Source organism: Pungitius pungitius, chromosome 17, assembly GCF_949316345.1.
Source record: "Pungitius pungitius chromosome 17, fPunPun2.1, whole genome shotgun sequence".
NCBI classification, from domain to species: Eukaryota; Metazoa; Chordata; class Actinopteri; order Perciformes; family Gasterosteidae; genus Pungitius; species Pungitius pungitius.
This window is the reverse complement of record NC_084916.1, coordinates 4865426-4887069: the sequence shown is the minus strand read 5'-3', so window position 1 is coordinate 4887069 and position 21644 is coordinate 4865426. Positions and strand designations below refer to the sequence as shown.

Sequence of the window (21644 nt, the reverse complement as noted above, 5' to 3'; positions counted from 1 at the left end):
TCCAGACTTTTCAAAATGCAACGGCTACCATGACGACATACAAGAGTAAGACTTTAGCTTAATGGTGGGGAAGGGGGGGGGGGGTCTCACTTGATCTTGTCCGTTCCCAGTCCTCCTTTTAAAACCAGTTACACACCCTCAAGAAGAATGAGATAAAGGATTAAGGCTAAGAAAGTTTGCTGATGGAGCACTACATTTTTAAGATGGAAAACATCCTTTAGAATTCTTTAATAATTGCAAATTGCACCGATTCTCATCAAACAATGTAATGTTGCCGCTTGTTAATTACTCACACGCTGAAATGAATTTGATCTCAGAATAAACGTTCGTACAACTCCACCTCCAATCTGCGCCTCGACAGAACCAACTGCATCTCTGTGGGACTGCACGCTCCCTGCTGAGGTCGAGTCTCACACTACACTCTGCAACAGAAAGCAATGATTGGTTTGGAATCGAGAGAAAATCAATGACGGTGGACGTGATCTGCTTCGTCGGGCTGCAGATATTCGTATGGACCTATATTCCAAATGTACCTGAGTATAGACTCTGATTGGGAAATACCTGAAGCCAGGCCAGATGCAGACAATGTGCAACCAATTTGAGGCCTTTTTCTTCCTTTGCCCAAATGATTTTGCATTCTTTTAAACAGGGTTTGACAATGTGACCTGGATAGTGTAAACATAATCCTGAATAGTACAGCTACTTAAACACAGCAATACACAGTCGGGGATTTTTTTTTCTTTCTTACACAAGCATTTCTTTCTTTTCATAGAGATATATGTGTATATAGTATATGTTTAGAAGAGCTTATTCATACTGTGAACGTTGAAACAGAACACAACACATAATTTAATCAGAAATATACTACCAGTTTTAAAATGCATGCCCTCCCCCCCCCCCCCTCACCCCACCCTGTGTCTTCCCTCCCCGCCTGCAGATTGTCACCTTTAACCTCGGACAGAATGCAGGAACGCAGAGAGCCGTGGTGGCGGCGGCGGCGGTGCTTCATTTGGGACATTGTGGCTACGTCATGCAGAGATAGAAGAGGGGGGGGGATCAGCACAGAGAGATGGAGCCCCTCCCCCCCACCTGGCAGAGCATAGGGGGAGGGTTTTATGGGTGGTGGTGGTGGTGGGTGATCCGGAGGGCGGAGGCCAGCTCTGCTCCGGTCTAGCTGATGGCCAAGCTGTCTGTCGGGGGGTCTGCAGTCTCTGAGGGCGAGCCGGGCGGGGCGGTGTCTGTGCTGGTGGAGACCTGAGTGGGGGCTCCGTGGAGCGATGCGGCGCCCTGGGGAGCCTCGTCCTGCGGCATGAGGTGCAGAGAGCCGGGGAGCTTGACGGGGCAGAACGCCGAGCCCGTCGAGATGAAGTTCACCTTGTTCTTGTCGGGGCAGGAAAAGAGGGGGGCCGACGCCGACGTGGACTGCCTGGAACTGTGGAGGAACACATGCAGTCAATTCACATGTCCCTTAGAAAGCAAGCAGGGGTTTCAGTTTGTCTGTACCTCATCTCCTCAAAGGCTTTAATCTTCTCACAGCCCTCTGGCGGCTCCCGCTTGAACATGTAGCTGTTGTTGGGTTTGGGGGAGGAGGCAAACTTGGGCAGCGGGGAGCTGCTTCCACTGTCTGTCAACACAGAGCCGCGCGGCGCGGACACACAGCGAGTCACACCTCACAAGGGATCTTAATCTTGGATCTACGGTGTGTACGGTCTCACTATGAGCTGGTGTGCACACCGATGTGATAATTAGATCATGGGAAACGGTCACCTGGCTAGACGGAAGATCTGAACGGAGTGAATTTCTTTTATCAAATATTGTCCTCTGGGAAAAGTTTGTTCGCCTTTTATTCCTTTTAACTAAATCCAATGGGTATTGCGGTCGCTTGGTTCTCATTTAAAAATATACCTGCCATTTTTATGTGTTATTTCTTTATTTTGATTGTCCAGAAACCTAAAACTTAACTAAATATATTTCCCTCATAATTTAGTGAGGTTTTTTTTTCTTGACATGTTTCATACTTCTGTTGAATATAATCCAGTTGATCACATTTCCATATATGTATTTGGATTATATCATTAGAACTTGGTTCTACCAGAGCACAGACTTATTATTGAGTGGAGAAGAGATGGGAAACACACGAATGTTTAGCGTGCCCTTGATTTGTGTAGGCGTTTACCTTTCTAGGATCCTCCCTTCATTTCTTTCTCGTTACCTTTGTCCCGGTCGTACAGCAGGTCCTCTGTGGAGTAAGGACTGCCCTCGTGGGAGCCGGGCAGGCAGGCGGGCGAGGGGCAGGGCGACAGGCTGGAGCAGCTGCTGGAGCGCCCGGGGGCCAGCGGGGTCTGGGTGTCCACACTGTGGGTGCTGCTGCTGCGCTGCTGGGGAGGGAAGGGCGCCCGCCGCCCATCGGGAACCTCCAGGGACTACCGGGTCCGACAGGAGGGAGAAGCAACGGAAAAACACTAATCAGAGCCGAGCCCACTTGGCAGTCGGTGTCAATTAGAGCGTAGATTGAAAATGAGGCGGAGCCTCACTTTGAGCTCCTCCTTCTCTCCGTTATCTTTGATGAAGACCTTCTCCAGCTCGTGGTTGATGCCCTCCATGCTGCTGGGCACCCTGGAGATGGAAGGCTTTGGCACTGTGATGTTGGACAGCGGCATCTGGGCCGACTTCGACATGGAGAACTGTTGCAGAACACACATGGAGAGCCAGAATTCGATTAGGAAACGTGTGTCCTCTTCTTCCAGCTGTGGACAACTGTTCCCAAGGGGTTGTTTTTAGCGGTGATAGAGCAGCATTGGCAAACACCGGAGTTTGCGCTGACAAAATTGTAATCTTAGTTTTCTTTTTGTGACCCAAGTGGACCCTGGGAACACTTGAACAGATTTGGACTGTGATGGAGGGTGCAGTTACAGCTGATGGCTACACCATACTTACTGACGGTGCAGGAGACAATATAGCAGGCTTCACTTCTACTCTGAATTTGAATAAGACTACCTGGGTGTGGAGGTGTGGTTAGAAGTGCTAGTGGTGTTGTAGGTGGGGATGCTGCAATGCAGGGGGCCAGTCTGTCCTTCCAAAGCTGGGGAAGACAGAGAGGAACACATTTAGAAATGGAGGTGGTCCAGAAAGTCGTTATTATTATAACTCTAACTTTGATAAACGTACACCTGTGTGTCCGTACAGAGCTCTGATAATGTCTCAGCTACTGTGGTGGGGAGCTGCTGCTCCACGTATGAAGAAATTTAGCCATATCATTATGCTGAATATCAATAAGGCTTAGACTCCTCGAGACATAACACATTTATGTGGAAACTTCTGCTGTGATCTGGCACTATATAGAAAACCGTCAAAACGTTCATGAGGGGTGGACAGTATGGCCAAACATTCATATCATACGGTATTTTGTAAGTTTCCGGCGTTTTCACAGTATTTCTTTTTCAGAGTAAACACGTTCATTCACTGATGCAGAAAAGGACAGCGGTTTGTGTGGCGTGTCCTCCATTCTGGCTCTTTCAGCTGCTACAACTCAGTTGAGGAGAACAGTGGCTTGTAGGTTCCTCACTGCATTTGCACTAAGGAGTGATTGAGCAATTCACTCCATTTGTTTAATGGTAAGCTGAATAGAAATGTTAATAACATGCATGAATGCAGGCCAAAGTCCAGAGAGAAGGAGAGATGGGCATGATGACTGGGTAAGATTAACCGGACCCTTATCATACAAATATATAAACTGAATTACTTATCTACTTGGTTTGATTCTCCTCAGGTCCGGTGTAAAAAAAGCTGTCTCTGGTTTCACTGCTTCTGTACAAGGAAAGCACCCCCAGAGCAAGACTTCTGCTGTCCAGCATGTTGTCTTCATTTTTTATTTAAATTATTGGGTCATTTATTGTATGTTGCACACTGCGCATATGAAAATATATTAAAGAACGTTTTTTCGCTATAGTTCCATCTTTCTTTCTTATGAATAAACTTGTTGGCAACCACATGATAATCTTCAGAATCCTAAATGCATTTGGCCTCTTGCTAACAGCTTCCAACCATGTGTAGTGAAATGCTGATGTGGAAACTTGTATGAATGGCAAAGTATCTATTTGTGTTCCACTTACATAGAGTGCTGCTATGTAAGATATTGAGCCTACACTCGACACACTACTGTTGGATGTCACTTCTAACAGTGCGTGGCACACAATCACTTTCCACTGGCTCTTGTGGAAAACCTGTGAGGTGCAGGACCTGAGTGAAAGCTCTGAGGAAACGAGAACGTGTAGGACTGCACTGTGTAGCTGGTTGATTGGCCCACACAAAGGGATCACATGACAGCTATTTCACACAGAGCCTGCATTGATTGGGAGTACTGCATGGGTTGTGTTTCTGTAGTGAAGAGGGCCAGTGTTGGAGCTGTGTGAGATAACGTGTTTAGACATGTCCTGGAGTAGGCCCACTGGTGCAGAGTGGCAGGCTGGGAATTCCTTCATGTCTTTGATAAACTCACACAGCAGGCTTATACAAATAAGCAGATTTACCAGGACTAGTATTGGCTCATTTCTATCATTGTCTACACAATAGCAACATTGTGTTGTTTTAGTTTGAATTTCATAGGGACTAAAAACATGTACAGTCAATCAAACTTGCATAGGATGGCTGAATAGTTATCAAGCTAGCTTCAGTATCCCCAGAGCAGTCTAGTGAGCAGTCTAGTGAGCTGCCTAGTGAGCAGTCTAGTGAGCAGTCTAGTGAGCTGCCTAGTGAGCAGTCTAGTGAGCAGTCTAGTAAGCAGTCTAGTGAGCTGTCTAGTGAGCTGTCTAGTGAGCAGTCTAGTGAGCAGTCTAGTGAGCTGTCTAGTGAGCAGTCTAGTGAGCAGTCTAGTGAGCAGTCTAGTGAGCAGTCTAGTGAGCAGTCTAGTGAGCAGTCTAGTGAGCTGTCTAGTGAGCAGTCTAGTGAGCTTGGTGGAATTGTTACGGTAGCTAGCTAACCAGCGAGCCACTGAATTAGTAACTTTTAAGAACATAATACTTTATTGGCACATCGTAGGAAAGCACTTGTCTATTGTCAAGTATGTGACAACTTGGCTCATTTTCGGGAAACCAGTATCGCACGGTGCAATTAGCAAACTAGCTAAGTGGCTAACCATCCGCATGCCACACTGGCTGCAGAAAAGAAAGTCCAAATGTGGGCCTGCCAAAAACCGTAACATTTGCTTTGAATATAAACTCTCGAAGATATACTCAAACGCTGATGATTCAGAAATTCAGAGAAATGTCCATTGTCCTCAACATGGCAATTTTTGAATCAGAGGCTAGAAGCTAACAGCGAATAGTGAAAACAGTGCTGACAGAGATAGCCGGTGTGCGCTACACCGCATGTTGTTTGATGCTGTATAATAAGAATGACATGGCATGTGTATCCACTTCTTGGCTTAGAAAGGACTGGCATTATTGTTTAGAGAACTTTAGCATACATTACACCTGACATATAGTCATGATGAGACTCATAATGTACACTAAAATCAGTTCTTTGCAGCATTATCACTGCTCAGGTCCATGCAATCACCTCCTGCCTGTAGCGTGTCCATTGATATTGGTAGAATACATGTCCGCATAATATTCTTCACCTACATATATTTTGTAATATTCGCGGTGTTATCTTTTGCGGTTTCAGATTTTATATTTTCAGATTCACATCTCAAATTTCAAGTTTCAGATCATTCATTCAATATCAGATTGGTTTCAGATTCAGACTTTTGGCCATGATCTGGCGTAGGAGGCGGGGCATCAACTGAGAGGGGCGTTGCATCACGGGTGACAGCAGAACTTATTATTGTACAGTGTTTGTCATTAACAAGAAACAACCACGTTCTCTCCCCAAACAGACTCAACACAACTCCGCTCCCCCTACAGCTTCTTGAGCTTCTTCCTCCACTTTATCTGAATGTCATCTGCATGGAAGTCCATTTGGTGGATTCCTGTCTCTGAAAGGCTGTCTACTTTGCTGCAGAACCATAGTAAGACGGCTCCAATAAGGAATCCACAGAACCAACTCCCATAATAAGATCAGTGTCTGTACTGACAATTCTCAAAATGTTCCTGCATCTTTAGAATACACCTCCCGCCATTAACTCTTAATCATTAATAAGCTAGAATTTGAACAATCAATAACCCCCTGCATTATTATCTTTGTCTTTGCAGGGGACATGATCTAGAATATGTGGGGTAGACAGGTGTGATGTTGGTCACTCACCCGTGTGGATTTATCTTTCAGACAAGAAGGGTTGTGCACGTGATCGTTCCCAGGACCTTCGACCCAAATGGTCCTCAAGCTCCGCACCTGCTGGGATTTTGTCCTAAACACACAAAGAGACAAGATAAGAGACACTAGTAGAGCCACAGGGTTAGAACAGTACAGATAAGATATTTTGTATGTTTTTTTTGGTTTTGGGGTCCATTTAAAACTGGTAAAAAGCTTCCTGTACTAATAATAATAATCGCCTGTACAACAGCAGACTTTCTGTCAGGTGGAAAATCGGCAAAGTTTCCCTACAATGAATTAAATCTCAAATGAAAACAAATGTCAGGCCACTGACATCCCAAAAAAGTCACCCTTTGATCATCACACATTCAGACCCGATTTACTTATGTGAAATCAGAAAGGTTCACACATGCAAGGAACTTGTCTTAGTGGTGACTGACAATAAACAGGGCAAGATATAATTAAACAAAAAAAAGATAGAAATTTACAAACCATATAACAAACAATCTTGTTTTTTGATGTAAAAACACGTTTTCACATCATATGGCATATGATATAGTACAGTATCTTTCCACTGCACTTCCAGAATAAGCCTGTGAGGACGCTCGCAGCAGCAGGGCAGAGAACACAGTGACCCCCCCCCCCCAGAGGGAAACACTGACCACGAGTCTAACTGAACTTGATGTCTATATTTCTTCCATCCAATAAAGAGGAGTAAAGCTCCAATCACTGACGAGACGGCATGTTGGTCAGAAACACACTACATAAGAGCCTGACTACCTCGCATGCTCCCACACGGGGCCACATCGGGTCCCAGCTCCAGGTCACTGGCTATAACTCCACATGCTTAAGTACACTAAGAGAACTAAATTAGACATTACCATGATCTTCCAAACAAGTTAAGTAGCTCAACGAAAGGTTGCTCTTTTCTAGAGAGGTACTTACAGTTCATCTAATAAGCCTATAACGAGTCAGCACAGAGCTCATGGACTCCTGAGTAGGAGGCACACACGGATCTTCCAGGCCAATTATTGGCAGCAATATTCAACATTTTTAAAACCTGAATTGCTATTTGGATATTATAATATAAACAAATGGTCCATTTGAAGTAGCTATCTTAGTTATTCACTCAAAGTGAGCAGAGAGGACACAGCTGCTCCCATCGCTCTCTGATGCAAACTGAAACCGAGTCACACTGCTGAAGTTGATCTTGTGCGCCCTGTGGCTTTATCAGCACCATGTTGGTAAATCAATCACAGCAGCTCCATCGCTTTGGAAATCGTTGTTGGGACAGAGTCGCTGAAGGCAAGAACTACTTTTAAAATAAAAGATTTCTTTCTAGAAATACCAGCTTTCAAAATAATGCAGGTATTGGTCATGTGATATGGAGGCTGCAATGTGTGAACTATATTAGACTTATTTTAGGTTCAGCCAGCTACAGTTCTCCAAAATCTACACATCTAAACCAACAGCTGGTTAAATCAGCTCAACACACCAAATATGGACTCATCTGATGAATAATCCTGCTGCAAGTCACATTTATACTAAAAATAAACCATTGTGAATTATGTTTGTTCAGATAAGTAGCTAAAAACTACTTCCTGTCAGGTGAGGTGTGCTTACACAACCCCAGTGAGTGGCTATAAGAAAAACAGCCCAGAATCAGATTAAAAAAAAAATCTAAATCATTTTAGGTAACCATACATATACATTTGACACTTAAACTATTCAACAATGGTATCTTTCAATTTAACTTTTGTTGTTTTGCTCGATTTGGGCACGCTATCATGTTTTGTCATTGTCTATTATAAGCTCCTCAGAAACAACCTTCATTAATATGTGAGTGTTTAAATGCATGTTAATTAAATGTGTTGTGCTAAAGTATGACCATAGGTTTTTAGAAGATTCTAAAGCCTGGATATTAATGAATGTTGGTGTTTCAGGGACATACAAACTACATAGAATTATTCTGAGCCCTATTAATGGGACCCATAATATATTCATATTCATATAATGAATGACTTTTTTGGCTTCAGTCTTTGTTTGATGATTTTTATATGATCTAGCCCAAATCGTGGCAGTGGCAACTCGCTGAGGCACTTCCTGTTGCAGGTTGCGGTGCTGTGGCGAGTCATGGCAACTGCCTCGAGTTTACGGCAACTGCCTCGTGTGTTTACTCGGTCAAGAGAGGTACCTCAAGCGGTACCTCGGTAGAGGGAGCTACCTGGACCGGTGCCTCGAGTTAAAGGAGCGTTGCTACAACCTAAGGGAGCAGTGCCTCAGCTGTTAGAGGTACTAGGAGTTTAAGGCAGAGGTGCCACGGCTGTTAAGGGAGCCTTAGCCTCAGCTGTTAGAGGTACCAGGAGTTAAAGGGAGAGGTGCCACGGCTGTTAAGGGAGCCTTATTCTCAGCTGGTAGAGGTACCTGGAGTTGAATGGAGAGGGGCCACGGCTGCTAAGGGAGCCTTAGCCTCGGTCGAGGGAGGTAGCTTGAGTTGCCGCGTCGGGTCGTGCCAGCTGCCACGACTTTGTGACAGCTGCGTCGACTTTGCGGTAATGGTGCTTGGACTGTTCCCGTTTTCTTTTCATATTTTGACAATACTATACAGTCGTTGAGAGTATTAGTATTGTTAGTTGTAATTGGTTTAGTCATAAAACGCAGATAAGTGAAACAATGTCTTCCTGAGAGAAGATAATATGGGAAAACATTGTATCACTTATCGGCGTTTTATTAGTAAAACAATTACAACACTAGTACTGGTAAAGGGTGTTTTGTATTGTCACATGTTGGCCAATTATAAAACATAAATGTCACATATTTGGAAAACAAAAACGGCAAGTGTCGAGACACCACAACTCACCGCGGATAGCTGTGTCAGGGTCGAGGCAGTTGCCACGACTCACCGCAGCACCACAACCTGCAACAGGAAGTGCCTCAACGAGTTGCCAGTGCCACAATTTGCGCTAGCTCCTACTGTATATGGGGGTGCCACAAGTGATGATATATGTAAGCTCGTATTAGCTTGGCTAAATCATCCACAGAAACCAACCATAACTTACGTGTTGTCAGCGAAATATACAAGAGGAATTACATGGTGTTGGTGATGGTTGCGTTGAGCTACTTAAAGTAGTTCCCTTCAGTTCCCTAGCGCAGTGTACAACAAAGACGATCATAGCACATTTAGAAGTGGGCATATGTACGCAATGCTGACCGAAAAAATGAGAACCATGACCTGAAGTCCATTCGCCACACCAAGGCTGAGATGACAAGCTAAATGTCCCCTAAAACTAGCAACACCGTAATGTGGGGGTGTCTAGAGACTGCATTATTCCCATAACCAACCAATAAACGGCCATTTGGATTTTGGACAGTCTTGCTTGCAGTGTGAACTTAGGCTTAGGGGCGGCAGGTCCTGACTGTACACATGGGTCATTAACCAATTACTGGTTTCATAATCCGTACGGATCCCCCTGGCCGTTCGGCACCGATGTGATTATTGGATTACTACAAGCAGTTTAACACTAACCGCCATCATCGGGCAGTGCTTTTAGCGGTCTCTAACAACATTTCAATGTAAACAGCTACTCCGGGTTCAACAGCAGTCTCGCTAACGGCTAACCAACCAGCGTTCTGCTCTGTTAGATTGCGATGCGCTAAGGCTGTTTTGTGAAAAAAAGTACGGGGTAAAGGTAAAGTTATTATGTCTTTCCCAAAAATGTATTGTTGTTTGACAACAACAAAACTAATGGTTTGATTCTTACTTTCTATAAAAAGCCCACTACAAATACCTTTAACAAAGTAGTTTGAATTTCTTACAACGTGGAATGGATTATAGGATGATTTTATAGCAGCACTATCTGCGATCTCTAAAGTTATATTAGCTCCTTTTTTGTTGTGGTCCTGATCTGATCCACAACAATCCGTGACACAAACCAAGCCAATGGACAAAGGTTCCCAGCTATTAGATTAGATTCAACTTTATTGTCATTGCACAGTACAGATACTGAGACTGCAAAATGCAGTTTAGCATCTAACCAAAAGTGCAAGAAAGCAGATAATGGGCCGAGTACATCCATGTGGTATGTATAAATAAGAAGAAAATGTACAGTATGAAACATGGAGCAGTATATATATATATATATATATATATATATATATATATATATATATATATATATAAAGCAGCAAGGTAGTAAATATTAATTCCATGATAGTGCAACTGTGGTATAATTATGCAAATATGGCAGAATGTTCAGTGGTTGGAAGGTCATGTTTCTTTGGAGGGATCACATGTTCCTGGGTTCAGATCATACTTGGGGACTTTCAATGGCACTCCAGAAGACCTTTGAGGTTTGAGCAATACATTTGGACTTCCTGTAACTGTTGGACAGAGACTTGAGGCCGTCCGAGACATTAGAACGGAGTGTACCATTCTCTGCTGATTACAGGAACAACATTCCTGTCCTCCTGAAGCAAATGAGCCAAAGGCCTCGCATGATTTATGCGTTGCATCAGGAATTCCTTTTCATGTTTGGTTCATGCTGAATAGATTTAGGGATGACAAGGTCATCCAGTGTGACTCGGGAGTCAACCGACCATCTCAAACCGGAGAGACACAAAGCCCACTGGGGGGGGGGGGGGGTCATACGTTATTTAGAAGGCACTATTTAAAGGACTGTTTCACAGGTCTGGCATCTCGTTTCTGTACGCAGAATGTGTCACTTTATGTGATTCAATATTACACTGTGGGTCTCTGGCTTTTCTCACAGATACACCACCAATGGCAGTGGAAGGTTTATAGTAAGGTAGGTGGAGTAAAATGACATCAAACACACAACTTCAATTAGCATGAAGCTTCCACAACCAGTTCAATTTTATAAAACTCAAATTTGGGGGGATTTTAATTCTGCAGATTATCTTCTACATTTAGTGTTGCCCCTGCCATTTTAACAGGGGGACGCCCCCCTGGAAAAAGTCTTTGAACAAATAAAGCAGTCCCTAAGCACCAACACGTGCGTGAATATTTCTGTATGCGCGCACCAGGAGAAAGGGCACCAGCGGACTGACTACTACCCCCTACTATTATCTGCTAGAGTGCATCAAATGGTGACATTTATATCTGAACACAGTCATCAATCTTTTAAATAAGATAAATATAAATATATCTTGTGAGAAAAAGAATGACAATACATTCAAACTCCAGAATACAAAAACTGTTTTACACATCCAAGCAGCCATAAAAAAAGACATGAAATGAATGAGTTTTTTTGTATTTGGTAAATAAGTTAAAATCCCATATTGCGACTCTCATTGACCTGAGAAAAATATCAGGTTCAGTAGCGATGTTCACAAGCCTGTCATGATCCTGATCGGTGCGGTCCCACTAGTTTGCTAAAGGAACCGGAAATCTTTTGTCCACGCAGGGTTTCCTGGGTGATTGGACCCAGCAGGTCAGAGCCCTCTCCCTGCATCCGGCTGGTCCTCGTAGGGCACATCTGCTCTAGATGCGCATGGAAAGGTCCGGGGTGAAGGTCGGACAGAACACAACCCTGTGCACCCCTCTTAACTGAGGCATCAGATGTTAGCAACTGACCCAGCTCTTCTGACCGTGCTTTGTGGTCATCCCCATTCATACCTATACAAGCCATGTGTACAACAAATTGTTGCCTCTTCATTTTGCTCTCAAAGTGCACCATGTCAATATATTTAACCCTGGTCGTATACACCAGTCTGTATGAAAATATTGTTTTGACCTCCTGCATAAAAGAACGACATGACTGATGGCCACAAGTGTAAGAGCGATAACTGCAACCATGAAATGAGAAAAGGATGTCACCCCATCGACCTGTGCGACAGTGAGAGCTTAGCAGCCTTCCCTGCATTTACTAGTTGTTGACAGGTGTCCAAAACGCCATCCTCGGTGCCAGCCTGGCTTTAACTCATGCCCCACCTTGGCCACCATGCATCAAAGGGCCCTAAACGCGGCACTGCTACCAGCCATGACGCAAGGGTAGAAAACATGCAAAGTCAAGTGCATAGAACCACCCAGAACAAGCGTCACAGCTGGTCACATCTGTGCCTGGTGACGATGTCACAGCTAGGATCACACATCCTGTAGGTTGGCTAGATTGCAAGATCACCAGATAATTGTCTGCATATACAACAAGACAGGATTCTTTTTGTTGACAGCGGCGTCTTGCTTTTGCTTTGCCAAGTAGTCCTCCTCCATGCAGTTACACAGGCTGGCCTGCTGGCCCAGAGGGCTCTGTTTACGTCTCACAGGCTGCTAGGCCCCAATGTTGCCAAAGAGATACCTGCTGACGACATCTTTCTCCCGTTTCAATGATGGTAAACAACCGAAATCTAAGAGCTTAATGAGAAGCTTTCGGTGCCCACGTCAAATTGTAAAAAAATAAATAAAAAAAAACCTGGCCAATCATCCGCGTAATGTGGATCAGTGATCTTTGTTTATCTCCGACAGAGTCGCTGCATCATCCCCAGCACAGACATCCACAGCCTCCCCCTACCCACCGGGATAATGCAATAACTACAGCTGGGATAATATCGCGTACCAGAAACAGCAATGTGCTAAATATATGAACGAAATAGCGATCGGAGTTGCAACATGTTTGCAGGAGGTGCTGTGCAAATGTAGGTTAACGTTATGTTTTGAGAGCACCATCATCTCGATGTGTACAGCGTTAATGAAGCATTTCGATCCAACTAGAAAGCCAAACCTGAGATTCTCCATCACGGCGACATGTAGCAGACAGCCGCTCCTAATTCAACCATCCTAAGGAAAACCTGACATTTTTGATGGTCGGGCTTATTACCAAAGTTATACGAGTAAAACAATAGAATGTCAGCCTCGGTCCAATTAATGACTGTCAGAGTCAAAATTCGGTGCATATTTCATAAACAAAAGTGCTTGGATTAAAAATGTTATCATATTTAGCTGCTTTGCCTTTGACTTCTACTAACTTCTCTCACCAAAACACAACGTGGCGCTAATGGCGAAGGGTAGGAACAATTATTTAAAAATTACATTTTTATTCATATGTGATGTTAGATGGTGAACTGTGAACGGGCCGAACATAAGAATGGTGTGTAATCGTTTGAATACACTCTTGGTTCTCATTTTAAAATTCAAGAATCAGAATGATAAATCGCCCAAAACCTGCAAATCATCATGTTTTTAACGGTACTTTAGCGTGACGGATAAGTTAGCACCCGGCTACCACTACGATAACGGCTGTGCTACACGACCAACTCAAACGCACTTCCAAAGACGGGCTCACCTTTGGGGGAGCGCTCCGGGGGGGTGAAAGCCTCTGTCTGGGCACCAGCCTGCCGTCCGAGCCGCTTCCAGCCGGGTTGGCGGGACCGGAGCAACGGGACGACGGTCCTGTGTTGCTCCCAGCTGCTGACGAGGAGCAGGAAGCAGCGCGGGTTGGGCCGTGCGGCTGGTGGGGCACCGGGGGGGCGGAGAGGCGGCTGCAGCCGGGCCGCGGCGGGGACCCCGCTGACGTTACGGGCACAGCTGGAGGTCGTTGGGGAGCCGCTGCGTGTGACCAGTGACATGCACGAGTCGGCTGCTGTTGGGGATGCTGACATGTGAATGTGACGCCATGTGTTGCTAAACCACTCAGAAATAGAACTTCACGTTAGTTTTGTCCCGGGCGAGACCGGTAAACTGTCCCATCTGGATGAAGTCCCTCAGCTAAAGTAGTGGACATCCTGGAGGTTGGCCGAAACATTGTTTTTATTGCGTTTACGTGGTAAGGTTGACAGAGATGTTGACGGTGGGAGGGGTCAAGTCTTTACGAGCGCTCTGATAGGTGCTGGATTACTTCCTGGTTGTGATCGTCGGTTGCTCATTGGAGGGATGGAAGCTTTCACCCATGTCGATGAGGGTCGAAGACTTTATAAATGTCTATGGAAGAGATGACTTTATGTTCTATAAGTTGGTGAGCACTGCCATAAGGTCAGAAGGTCATATATTACTATATAGTCATATATTATATATTTTGCACAATAGTAACAGATATCTAAATAGTATACAATATTCAAATTGTGAAAAATCATGCTTTAAGGCAACGTTTGAAGTGCTTTTTTCATTATGTAGTACTTTAAAAACATGATTTATATGACCATGATCTTTTTAAGTATACTACTATAAGGTGTTGGAAACATTCCTAAGACCTTTGTCCATATTGACATCATAGCATCACGCCATTGCTGCAGATTTGTCAGCTGCACATCTATGACGCAAATCTCCCGTTGCACCACATCCCAAAAGTGCTCTATCTCCATCTCCATTGAGATGTGGTGACTCATTGTCATGTTCAACTAATCAGTTTGAGATGATATGAGCTTTGTGACATGGTCCATCATCCTGCTGGGAGTAGCCATCAGAAAATGGTACACTGTGGTCATGAAGGGATGGACATGGTCAGCAACAATACTAGTAATAGGCCACTGCATTTAAACAATGCTTAATTGGTACTAAGGGGCTCAAAGTGAGCCAAGGAAATATCTCCCACACCATTACAGCACCAAACTGTGTTTTACACCACTACAGCAGCAGCCTGGAGCGTTGATACAAGGCAGGATGGATCCATGCTTTCATTTTGTCTACACCACATTCTGACCCGCCCTGAAATGGAGACTCATCAGACCAGGCAACCTGTTTCTAATCTTCCATTGTCCCTTTGTTCTGAGCCGGTGTGATTTGTAGTCTCAGTTTCATGTTCATAGCTGACAGGAGTCAGCTGACACTTGGTGTGTCCTCCCGTCAGCTACGAACATGCCTCAGAGACCAAAATATCTGTGGAATGTTTCCAACACCTTGTTGAAAGTATGTCACCAAGAATTAAGGCAGTTGTGAAGGCAAAAGGGGGCCCAACCTTTTTCTGGCAAGGTGGACCCAATAAAGTGGCCAGTCCGTGTATATCTACACACACACACACACACACACACGTGTTTTTCATTAAGATATATAATAAAATATTTAATGCATGTGATATAATGGAATTTATTTTTAGAGACAGTTATTGGTAAAGCAGGTTACAACAGAATAGGTGAGCCACACACTGTAGCTCAAGGAGGTGATTAACACAGGGCTGAGTGCGTCCATTTAAACACTGTGCATTAAAAGGCACAGCAGGTTTGAAGATTGGACCGTGTACAAACAATTAAGAGGTACAAATACAGTATTTCCTGATGTCGTCAAAAGTTTGTTTCAAGAGCTCATATTTACAAAGTAAGTAATTAGAAAAGCAGCCCAGTAGAATCAATCAAGAACTTTCAATTTCAATAGAAAAGCAAACTTTTTCAAAATAAAAGCCTACCAGGAACGGGATGACTTTAAATGGAAACAAATGATTGTGAAATGATTGTGAAAGGATTTCTTTGTTCTTCTTTGCAAGGACGACCACAGCCCTCTTCAGCCTAATTGAAAACACTGACCAATGTTTCACTGTAAAAATGAACAATACAGCTTCATATCTTAGTCATAGACAGAGTACACCAGATGCTGCCATGTCCCTAAACCCTTTCAGCAGAAGTAAACCTTGTAAAAACTCTGACCACATTTGACTGCTTTCTACCATAAAATATGTTCCATGAACACAAGAAAGCAAAAACTGATGAAAGTACAGAAACAATGAATAATACAATAACAAGTCGAGCAGAAATTTATACAAAATTGCGGCTTTGACGGGTCAAGGAACATGAGCGGAGCGCAAACGTGAAACTGAGACGTGACCCCAGACCCGACCCCCCCACCAGGCACCGGAAACTCTACCCGTGCTTGCAAATGGACGCCTACAGACCCACCCGAAGACTGAGAGCTAAAACCTGAGACCCTCGCACCACATGATCAGAAGGTTACCAAAGGGACGGAATTTCAAGAGACAACAGAGGCCATCTGTGACATCACTTTGTCAAACATCCACCAGTTTATTGAGCAGCATCTCAGTTCAATTTTGACTTTACAGGCTCCACCCCTTTGACCTTTTAGTCACATGTTCCTAGATCTCAGCAACTTTTCTGAGTGTCAAGGTCGACAATGACCACTGCAATGGACCACAGTCGTCTTTATGAAGCCTCTGTGTAACACGACGGAACCAGTAAAGCACCTGTCCACCCGGGTCTTCCACAGCTCCACCCACCATCACTAGTACAGCCAGTCAAGAGCCGTGGCTTCTTTTCCAAAGTTCAGTCCGGTGATTTCACAGCCACCACATTAAGAATGCACAGGAGCCAACAACAGAGAGTATTCTATGTTTCAAAAGGTTTCATAATGCTGCAAGATCACATGGACCATCAGACTAGGCGCTGTGGAGCACCGAGTTCTCTAAGGTGAAGTCGTACTGGAAGTTTGCCAGGTTGTAGTTCACGTCCCGGGACAGCAGCACGTCGGGGGCGCGGGGGAGCCCCGCCTGCACGGACAGGACGTGGGGAGCCAAAGTGAAGGGGACGTCCCCGAGGAGGTCCGGGAGAGCCGAGGCCTCCACCGGCGTGGCGGGGCACGGCGCAGGGTGCCTGGAGGCGGGCGGCGGAGCGGGACAGGATGACTGTGGGGACACAGAGACACGGAAGAGTTAATGCCGGTATGCAGGGAACGGACACACTACTCCCACATGCACACGGTGGCTCTAAAATGAAACAGCTCTTGTATTTTAGGCCTTAGAGACACTGCAGTACCTCGGCCAGTGACCACAGCTGGACTCATTGGAAGTTCAGTTCAGACCGTACAGCCATCCTTGGGATGTGACTTGTCCTCAGTTGTGTTTTAGTTGTATTGTGCTTACAGTGCTGCACTGAGATGCACATACCAGCATGCTGATCCTACTTAGAGCAGCCTGCTGAAGAACAGACGCTCATTGGGGCTGGACAGGAGCACAGGGAAGCACTTTCCCTCGAGTAGGGTTCATAACCCTGCTGCCGGGGTCGAATCCGCCAACTTCTCCTCATTCAAATGAGGGGGGGCTGTGAGTCACCATGCTGCAGAGTAAAAGCCGCCTCCATTGTTATCAAACTCTAATGTCTTGGGTTCAACTGGTTTCACCTTAGCTTAGTATTCGGTCCAAAGACGGCTCTTTGATCAAGCCCTACCGAGGTCCATCCCATCATGCACAGCTCTACCAGAGTGAATGTAGCAGGGTGCTGGTGTGAATCACACTTCAGATTCAGAGAGCTTCACAAATCATAATCGGTTGAATTTGACTTTTGATGCATGAGAAACCCCCGCCAAGTGAAATCCGCAGCGCACTCACCCTAGACGGCTGCACAACCACGTTTGTCGACGGGTGCACAATGTTGGTGTTCTGCGTCTTCGTCCTCAGCTCCTCAGCCGTCTCTCCTGTAGGACGCACAGGCACAAAGCAGATTATTCAAAATAAGTATGGAGAGTATAAGGGCCTTCGAGACGCGGCAGAGCTGGACACAACAATCCTTGGGATGTGATATTGTGTCCTTGTTTTGCCTTTTAGAGACACATACCAACCTGCTGACTCAGATTGCTGTGCTGCAGTGAGTTGAACTGTACTGAGGGAGTAAATCAGGAAAGAAGTAGCATCATCATAAACAATGAAAATGAGCAAATGCAGATCTTTGAGCAACATTGAGCCGCTGTCCCTCAAAACCATTAATCGGTTTCCCCTACCATGTCAGGAGGGGGAGCCCCAACCCCCTGAAGGCAATGACTGAACTCATTCACACTGACGTCATTGTCTCCGCCTCCAGATGGAAGAAAGGTGCTTTCCTCTGGGACTCAAAACTCCAAAGGCCTCTCTGTGTGCACATAGACGGTATCTCCAACCCTCTGATCCCCATCAGCTGAGATCATGTTCCTCTTGTTATTGCTGCATGCTTGGGGTTTGTATTGCCACATGAAATCAATGAATACGGTTAAAATGCTCACTTTTTGCTTTAAAAAGGTCTTCGGGGATGTTGCCCTTCATTTGTGGTTAATTAATTTGCTTTTACCCATAGGTGTAAAAATAAAAAAGACAACAGTTTGTATATGACGCATGTCATGGGGACGTACACTGGAACAAATTTAACCTAAAAAATAGAAAATGAATAACTTCCGATCTAATCATATTGTAAATGTTTTTCCCCCATTTATAAATAGGTGTCGACACCTGTACCTCGCAGTTATAGCTCGGTTGTCATGTGACCGAAGCATCGACTGTCTGTCATGTGATGACAGGTGGACTTGATGTAACATCCATCTGTACCTTCATGAGGAGAAACATGAGATGATCCAATTAGGTTTTTTAACTGTATAGAATATTTGAGCAGACGAAAATAGTGTTCCTTGAACAAAGAGCACTCTTTAGGCCCTACCTTGACCAAAAGATTAACAAACTGTAGCAATAACAAATTGTAGCACTTAAATTGCACTTATAATGACATCTTTCTATAACAGGTTTTGAAACTGCTTATTTGACGAATATTTCACTTTCTTGTTACTTGATCTTCTGAGTTTGTATCTCTATGTTGAAATGCACTTATTGTAAGTCGCTTTGGATAAAAGCGTCAGCTAAATGATGTGTAATTTAATGGAAATAGCAAATTACACAAGATTGTGTTTCTCACCGATGACAACGAAGCCCCCCTCTGCTTCCTTCTCGGGGGGGAACTTCTTTGCGTCTTTGCGGAGTCCGAGGAAGCTGAACATGACGTCCTGTGTGAAGAAGAAGACATTAGCGGGTTTAACTTTGAGAGGTCTTAGTGTCGTTGTGTCTTCTCGTCTTTAGGTCAATCAGTTCATGTGTTTTAATGTACGTTAGTTCCGCTTCTTTCGCTCCGCGTTAGCTTAGAGGAGCCGCTAACTATCGTAAAACACACGGTACAACCCAAAAATCTCGGTACTAACCGTGCAATATCACCCGTGTTGTTATGACGCTGACGTCACCGGCCATAATATGGACCGTGTAGAAACTACAACACTGCTTACAGTTCCTACACACGTGACGTTGTCGGCAACAATTAGCACAACTCCGGCGGGTTTTGTGCGGGGAAAGAAATGCCAGAACACAGCGGATATGTCGTCATAAAATAGAGGGGCGCTGGATTTGATCTCCTGCGTTTGCCGTTATTACAAACCCATGTGGTTTTCAACGTGAATTTAGAAACCCCGCCCGCGAGAGCGTTATGTGACACAATGTATAACAAAATATTTCCCGCGCTGTATTACTTTGAGTGACTCCACAAACAGCAAAAAGCGCAAAGATGGCAGGCATACTGGATGTCCCCAAACCAAGAGTGACCTGCTCCATGTTGACGCAGTACATAAGCAGACCGGTCTGTTTCGTTGGGCGCGTGGAAAAGGTCCGTATCGCTTCGTCGATGATAATATCTTAGTTGCTTGCATGGTCATCGAGACACGGCTAAACACGAAGCGCTTCTCTCCCGCTCCGCCAGGTCCACCCCACCGGGAAAACGTTCACTGTCGCGGATGGAGAAGGAAAGGTCGCAACAGTTGAACTTAACGATCCTGTGAGTAAATCCACTTTCAGATCTCTGCTAGCTTAATTTATTTGTATTGGGCTACTTTTTCTGCACACACTTCATACAGAGGGAGCATGTGTGACGTCATAGATCCTTCATGTCTGCAGTGTGTTCACAAAGCGCTGGTTTCATTCCGTCCACACTGTTCATTCAGAAATATGAACCATTTATTACTAAAGAGGAAAGGTCTGCCATGTGTTATTGTCATTACTGTTATCTTCTTCTTGGGGATTTGTATAATTGTAAAGTAGGTTATAAAAAGAGGAATAGATATTTCAGTATGTGCACACCCGCTGAGTGTGGAGCTGTCTGCTGGCGTCCTTCACACGACTGAGGCCGGATGAATCAAGTTCTGTCTGCACGTTAAATATCAGCCACACTCACAGTGGACTTCCATACCTTCTGCCACCTTGTTGTTACCGGTTTTTACCTGTAAAATGTGGAGAAAAGGATGAAGCCGAGTCCAGTTCCATGTATGTGAAATCTCTCTTTCAGCCCCCTCTGCCTGCAGTGGGATGTGTGTTATGTGTGTTTGGTAAAGATGAGGAAAATTAGAATATTATTAACAAACCAAACATGTGTCACAATGGATTGTTGCAGATTTAAAACAGGAGACCAAATGATTCAAATTAGTTCAGCATCAACCACATGTGTTTGTTAATATATATAATGCAATATTAATGCATACATAATGAGTATTTTTTACTGAATTTGCAGTTCAGTATATGCTTTTCTTCCTTTTTTAGTCTGTCTTTTTATTCAAAAGTAAAAATGTAATTCGTTCCAATTCCAATGTAAACCCTTATTACAATAACTATCACAAAGAGTAGCGCTTTCTTTTCTTCAATCAATAAAGTTTCCAGATGACATGAAAACCTTTTTTTCCCAGCTTGAGGAAGAGCTGAGCGGCATCGTGGAGGTGATTGGCATGGTCTCAAACAAAGGCGCCATAATGGCCACCACATACAACGTGCTGCGGGAGGACAAGGGCATTCTCTTTGGTAGGTCTGCTTTATTTGTGGAGTAACGGCCGTGGTCCTCCGTGGAGGTTTGTAACCCGTGTTCTGTCCTCTCATCCCGCAGACTTGGAACTCTACACCGAAGCCCTGAAGGTCATCCATGACTTCCCACAGCACTACCCCTTTGTGGTGGCTGCAAGCGGATGAACAGGTTGTGTGGTGGAGGATTGGTTCCCGTGCCTAGTGTTTCTTGGGTAGAAATGGATTTGTACAAAGGTGTGTTTGTAATGTTAAGTAAATAAAAAAAATAAAGACCAAATAGAATGAACATTTTTTTTCTTTTCAATATAAACTTGAAGTTTACATTCTTGACCTTGGAATCAGGAAAAGAGTCGCGATTTTAAAAAGAGACGTGTCTTAGTCCGGCTTTATAAGAGAAGGACAGCGGCAAATAAAGTCTGTCAAACTTCATTTAGTGGAAGTGTTCGTTGCTGTTTTCAGTGTACAAAGTTTACCTGAAGCATGCGTGACCTTTCACAAGTTGATCAAGCAGTATAAGTATTCACCACCTTTCTACATTTTGCCATGTTGTTACCACACATTCAAATTTACTTCATTGGGATTTTATGTGATCGACCAACATAAAAGTCTGGGAGAAAGTGATTTATACAAAAAATGTTAAAGTGTGCACATGTATTCACCGCCTTAACTGTAAAACCCCCACAACATCTGGTGAGGAGAGACAGTGAGATCCTCCTGCTGGTAGTAACGGTGTATCTGGCCACAAAAGTCACCCGTTCTCTTAGAGCAGAGGTGTCTCCCCCAGGAGTGAAATTGGTGCAGTCACAGTGTGACCCCTGGTGGACTGATTAGGGAAAGCAGCTATACAATATACCAATATGCCAGCTGTAA

The 21644-nt window shown here is 44.5% G+C and overlaps 3 protein-coding genes across 8 annotated transcripts; 1 reads left to right on the top strand and 2 right to left on the bottom strand.

Annotated features, from left to right (window-relative positions):
* Positions 1–721: 721 nt before the first annotated feature.
* glcci1a (glucocorticoid induced 1a) lies at positions 722–14034 on the bottom strand. 4 transcript variants are annotated; one of them, XM_037474361.2, is made up of 7 exons: positions 13551–14034; positions 6244–6346; positions 2998–3082; positions 2535–2684; positions 2213–2423; positions 1504–1624; positions 722–1432 (listed from the first exon to the last, which is right to left on the bottom strand). In XM_037474361.2, exons 4-7 carry the CDS (start codon positions 2676–2678, stop codon positions 1171–1173), a joined length of 738 nt encoding a protein of 245 aa, XP_037330258.1. In that variant the 5' UTR covers positions 2679–2684; positions 2998–3082; positions 6244–6346; positions 13551–14034; the 3' UTR covers positions 722–1170. The 4 variants fall into 4 exon arrangements, with proteins under 4 accessions (XP_037330258.1, XP_037330260.1, XP_037330261.1 ...); XM_037474363.2 differs by lacking the exon at positions 13551–14034 and adding an exon at positions 12990–13073; XM_037474364.2 differs by lacking the exon at positions 13551–14034 and adding an exon at positions 9113–9132.
* Positions 14035–15272: 1238 nt separating this feature from the next.
* umad1 (UBAP1-MVB12-associated (UMA) domain containing 1) lies at positions 15273–19293 on the bottom strand. Of its 3 annotated transcripts, none has more exons than XM_037474863.2 (4): positions 19139–19293; positions 18859–18946; positions 17532–17617; positions 15273–16829 (listed from the first exon to the last, which is right to left on the bottom strand). In XM_037474863.2, the coding sequence occupies exons 2-4, from the start codon at positions 18938–18940 to the stop codon at positions 16584–16586; spliced, it is 414 nt and encodes a 137-aa protein (XP_037330760.2). In that variant the 5' UTR covers positions 18941–18946; positions 19139–19293; the 3' UTR covers positions 15273–16583. The 3 variants fall into 3 exon arrangements, with proteins under 3 accessions (XP_037330760.2, XP_037330759.2, XP_037330758.2); XM_037474862.2 differs by lacking the exons at positions 18859–18946; positions 19139–19293 and adding exons at positions 17762–17802; positions 17921–18407; XM_037474861.2 differs by lacking the exons at positions 18859–18946; positions 19139–19293 and adding an exon at positions 17762–18407.
* A 144-nt stretch (positions 19294–19437) lies between these two features.
* Positions 19438–21060, top strand: rpa3 (replication protein A3). The gene is made up of 4 exons (XM_037474865.2): positions 19438–19593; positions 19687–19761; positions 20663–20774; positions 20857–21060. Exons 1-4 carry the CDS (start codon positions 19495–19497, stop codon positions 20937–20939), a joined length of 369 nt encoding a protein of 122 aa, XP_037330762.2. The 5' UTR covers positions 19438–19494; the 3' UTR covers positions 20940–21060.
* Positions 21061–21644: the final 584 nt, after the last annotated feature.

Excerpts from the sequence above, each read along its gene's own strand:
- glcci1a (XM_037474361.2), bottom strand. The coding sequence starts at position 2,678 with ATGTCGAAGTCGGCCCAGATGCCGCTGTCCAACATCACAGTGCCAAAG. Across the intron at positions 2,424-2,534 it reads GAGAGAAGGAGGAGCTCAAA|TCCCTGGAGGTTCCCGATGG; the intron begins GTGAGGCTCCGC and ends CGGACCCGGTAG. Across the intron at positions 1,625-2,212 it reads GCTGTACGACCGGGACAAAG|ACAGTGGAAGCAGCTCCCCG; the intron begins GTAACGAGAAAG and ends CTGTGTTGACAG.
- umad1 (XM_037474861.2), bottom strand. The coding sequence starts at position 17,903 with ATGGTTTTGAGGGACAGCGGCTCAATGTTGCTCAAAGATCTGCATTTG. Across the intron at positions 17,618-17,761 it reads ACAGCAATCTGAGTCAGCAG|GAGAGACGGCTGAGGAGCTG; the intron begins GTTGGTATGTGT and ends TGCGTCCTACAG. Across the intron at positions 16,830-17,531 it reads TGGTTGTGCAGCCGTCTAGG|TCATCCTGTCCCGCTCCGCC; the intron begins GTGAGTGCGCTG and ends GTGTCCCCACAG.
- rpa3 (XM_037474865.2), top strand. The coding sequence starts at position 19,495 with ATGGCAGGCATACTGGATGTCCCCAAACCAAGAGTGACCTGCTCCATG. Across the intron at positions 19,594-19,686 it reads TCGTTGGGCGCGTGGAAAAG|GTCCACCCCACCGGGAAAAC; the intron begins GTCCGTATCGCT and ends CCGCTCCGCCAG. Across the intron at positions 20,775-20,856 it reads GGACAAGGGCATTCTCTTTG|ACTTGGAACTCTACACCGAA; the intron begins GTAGGTCTGCTT and ends CTCATCCCGCAG.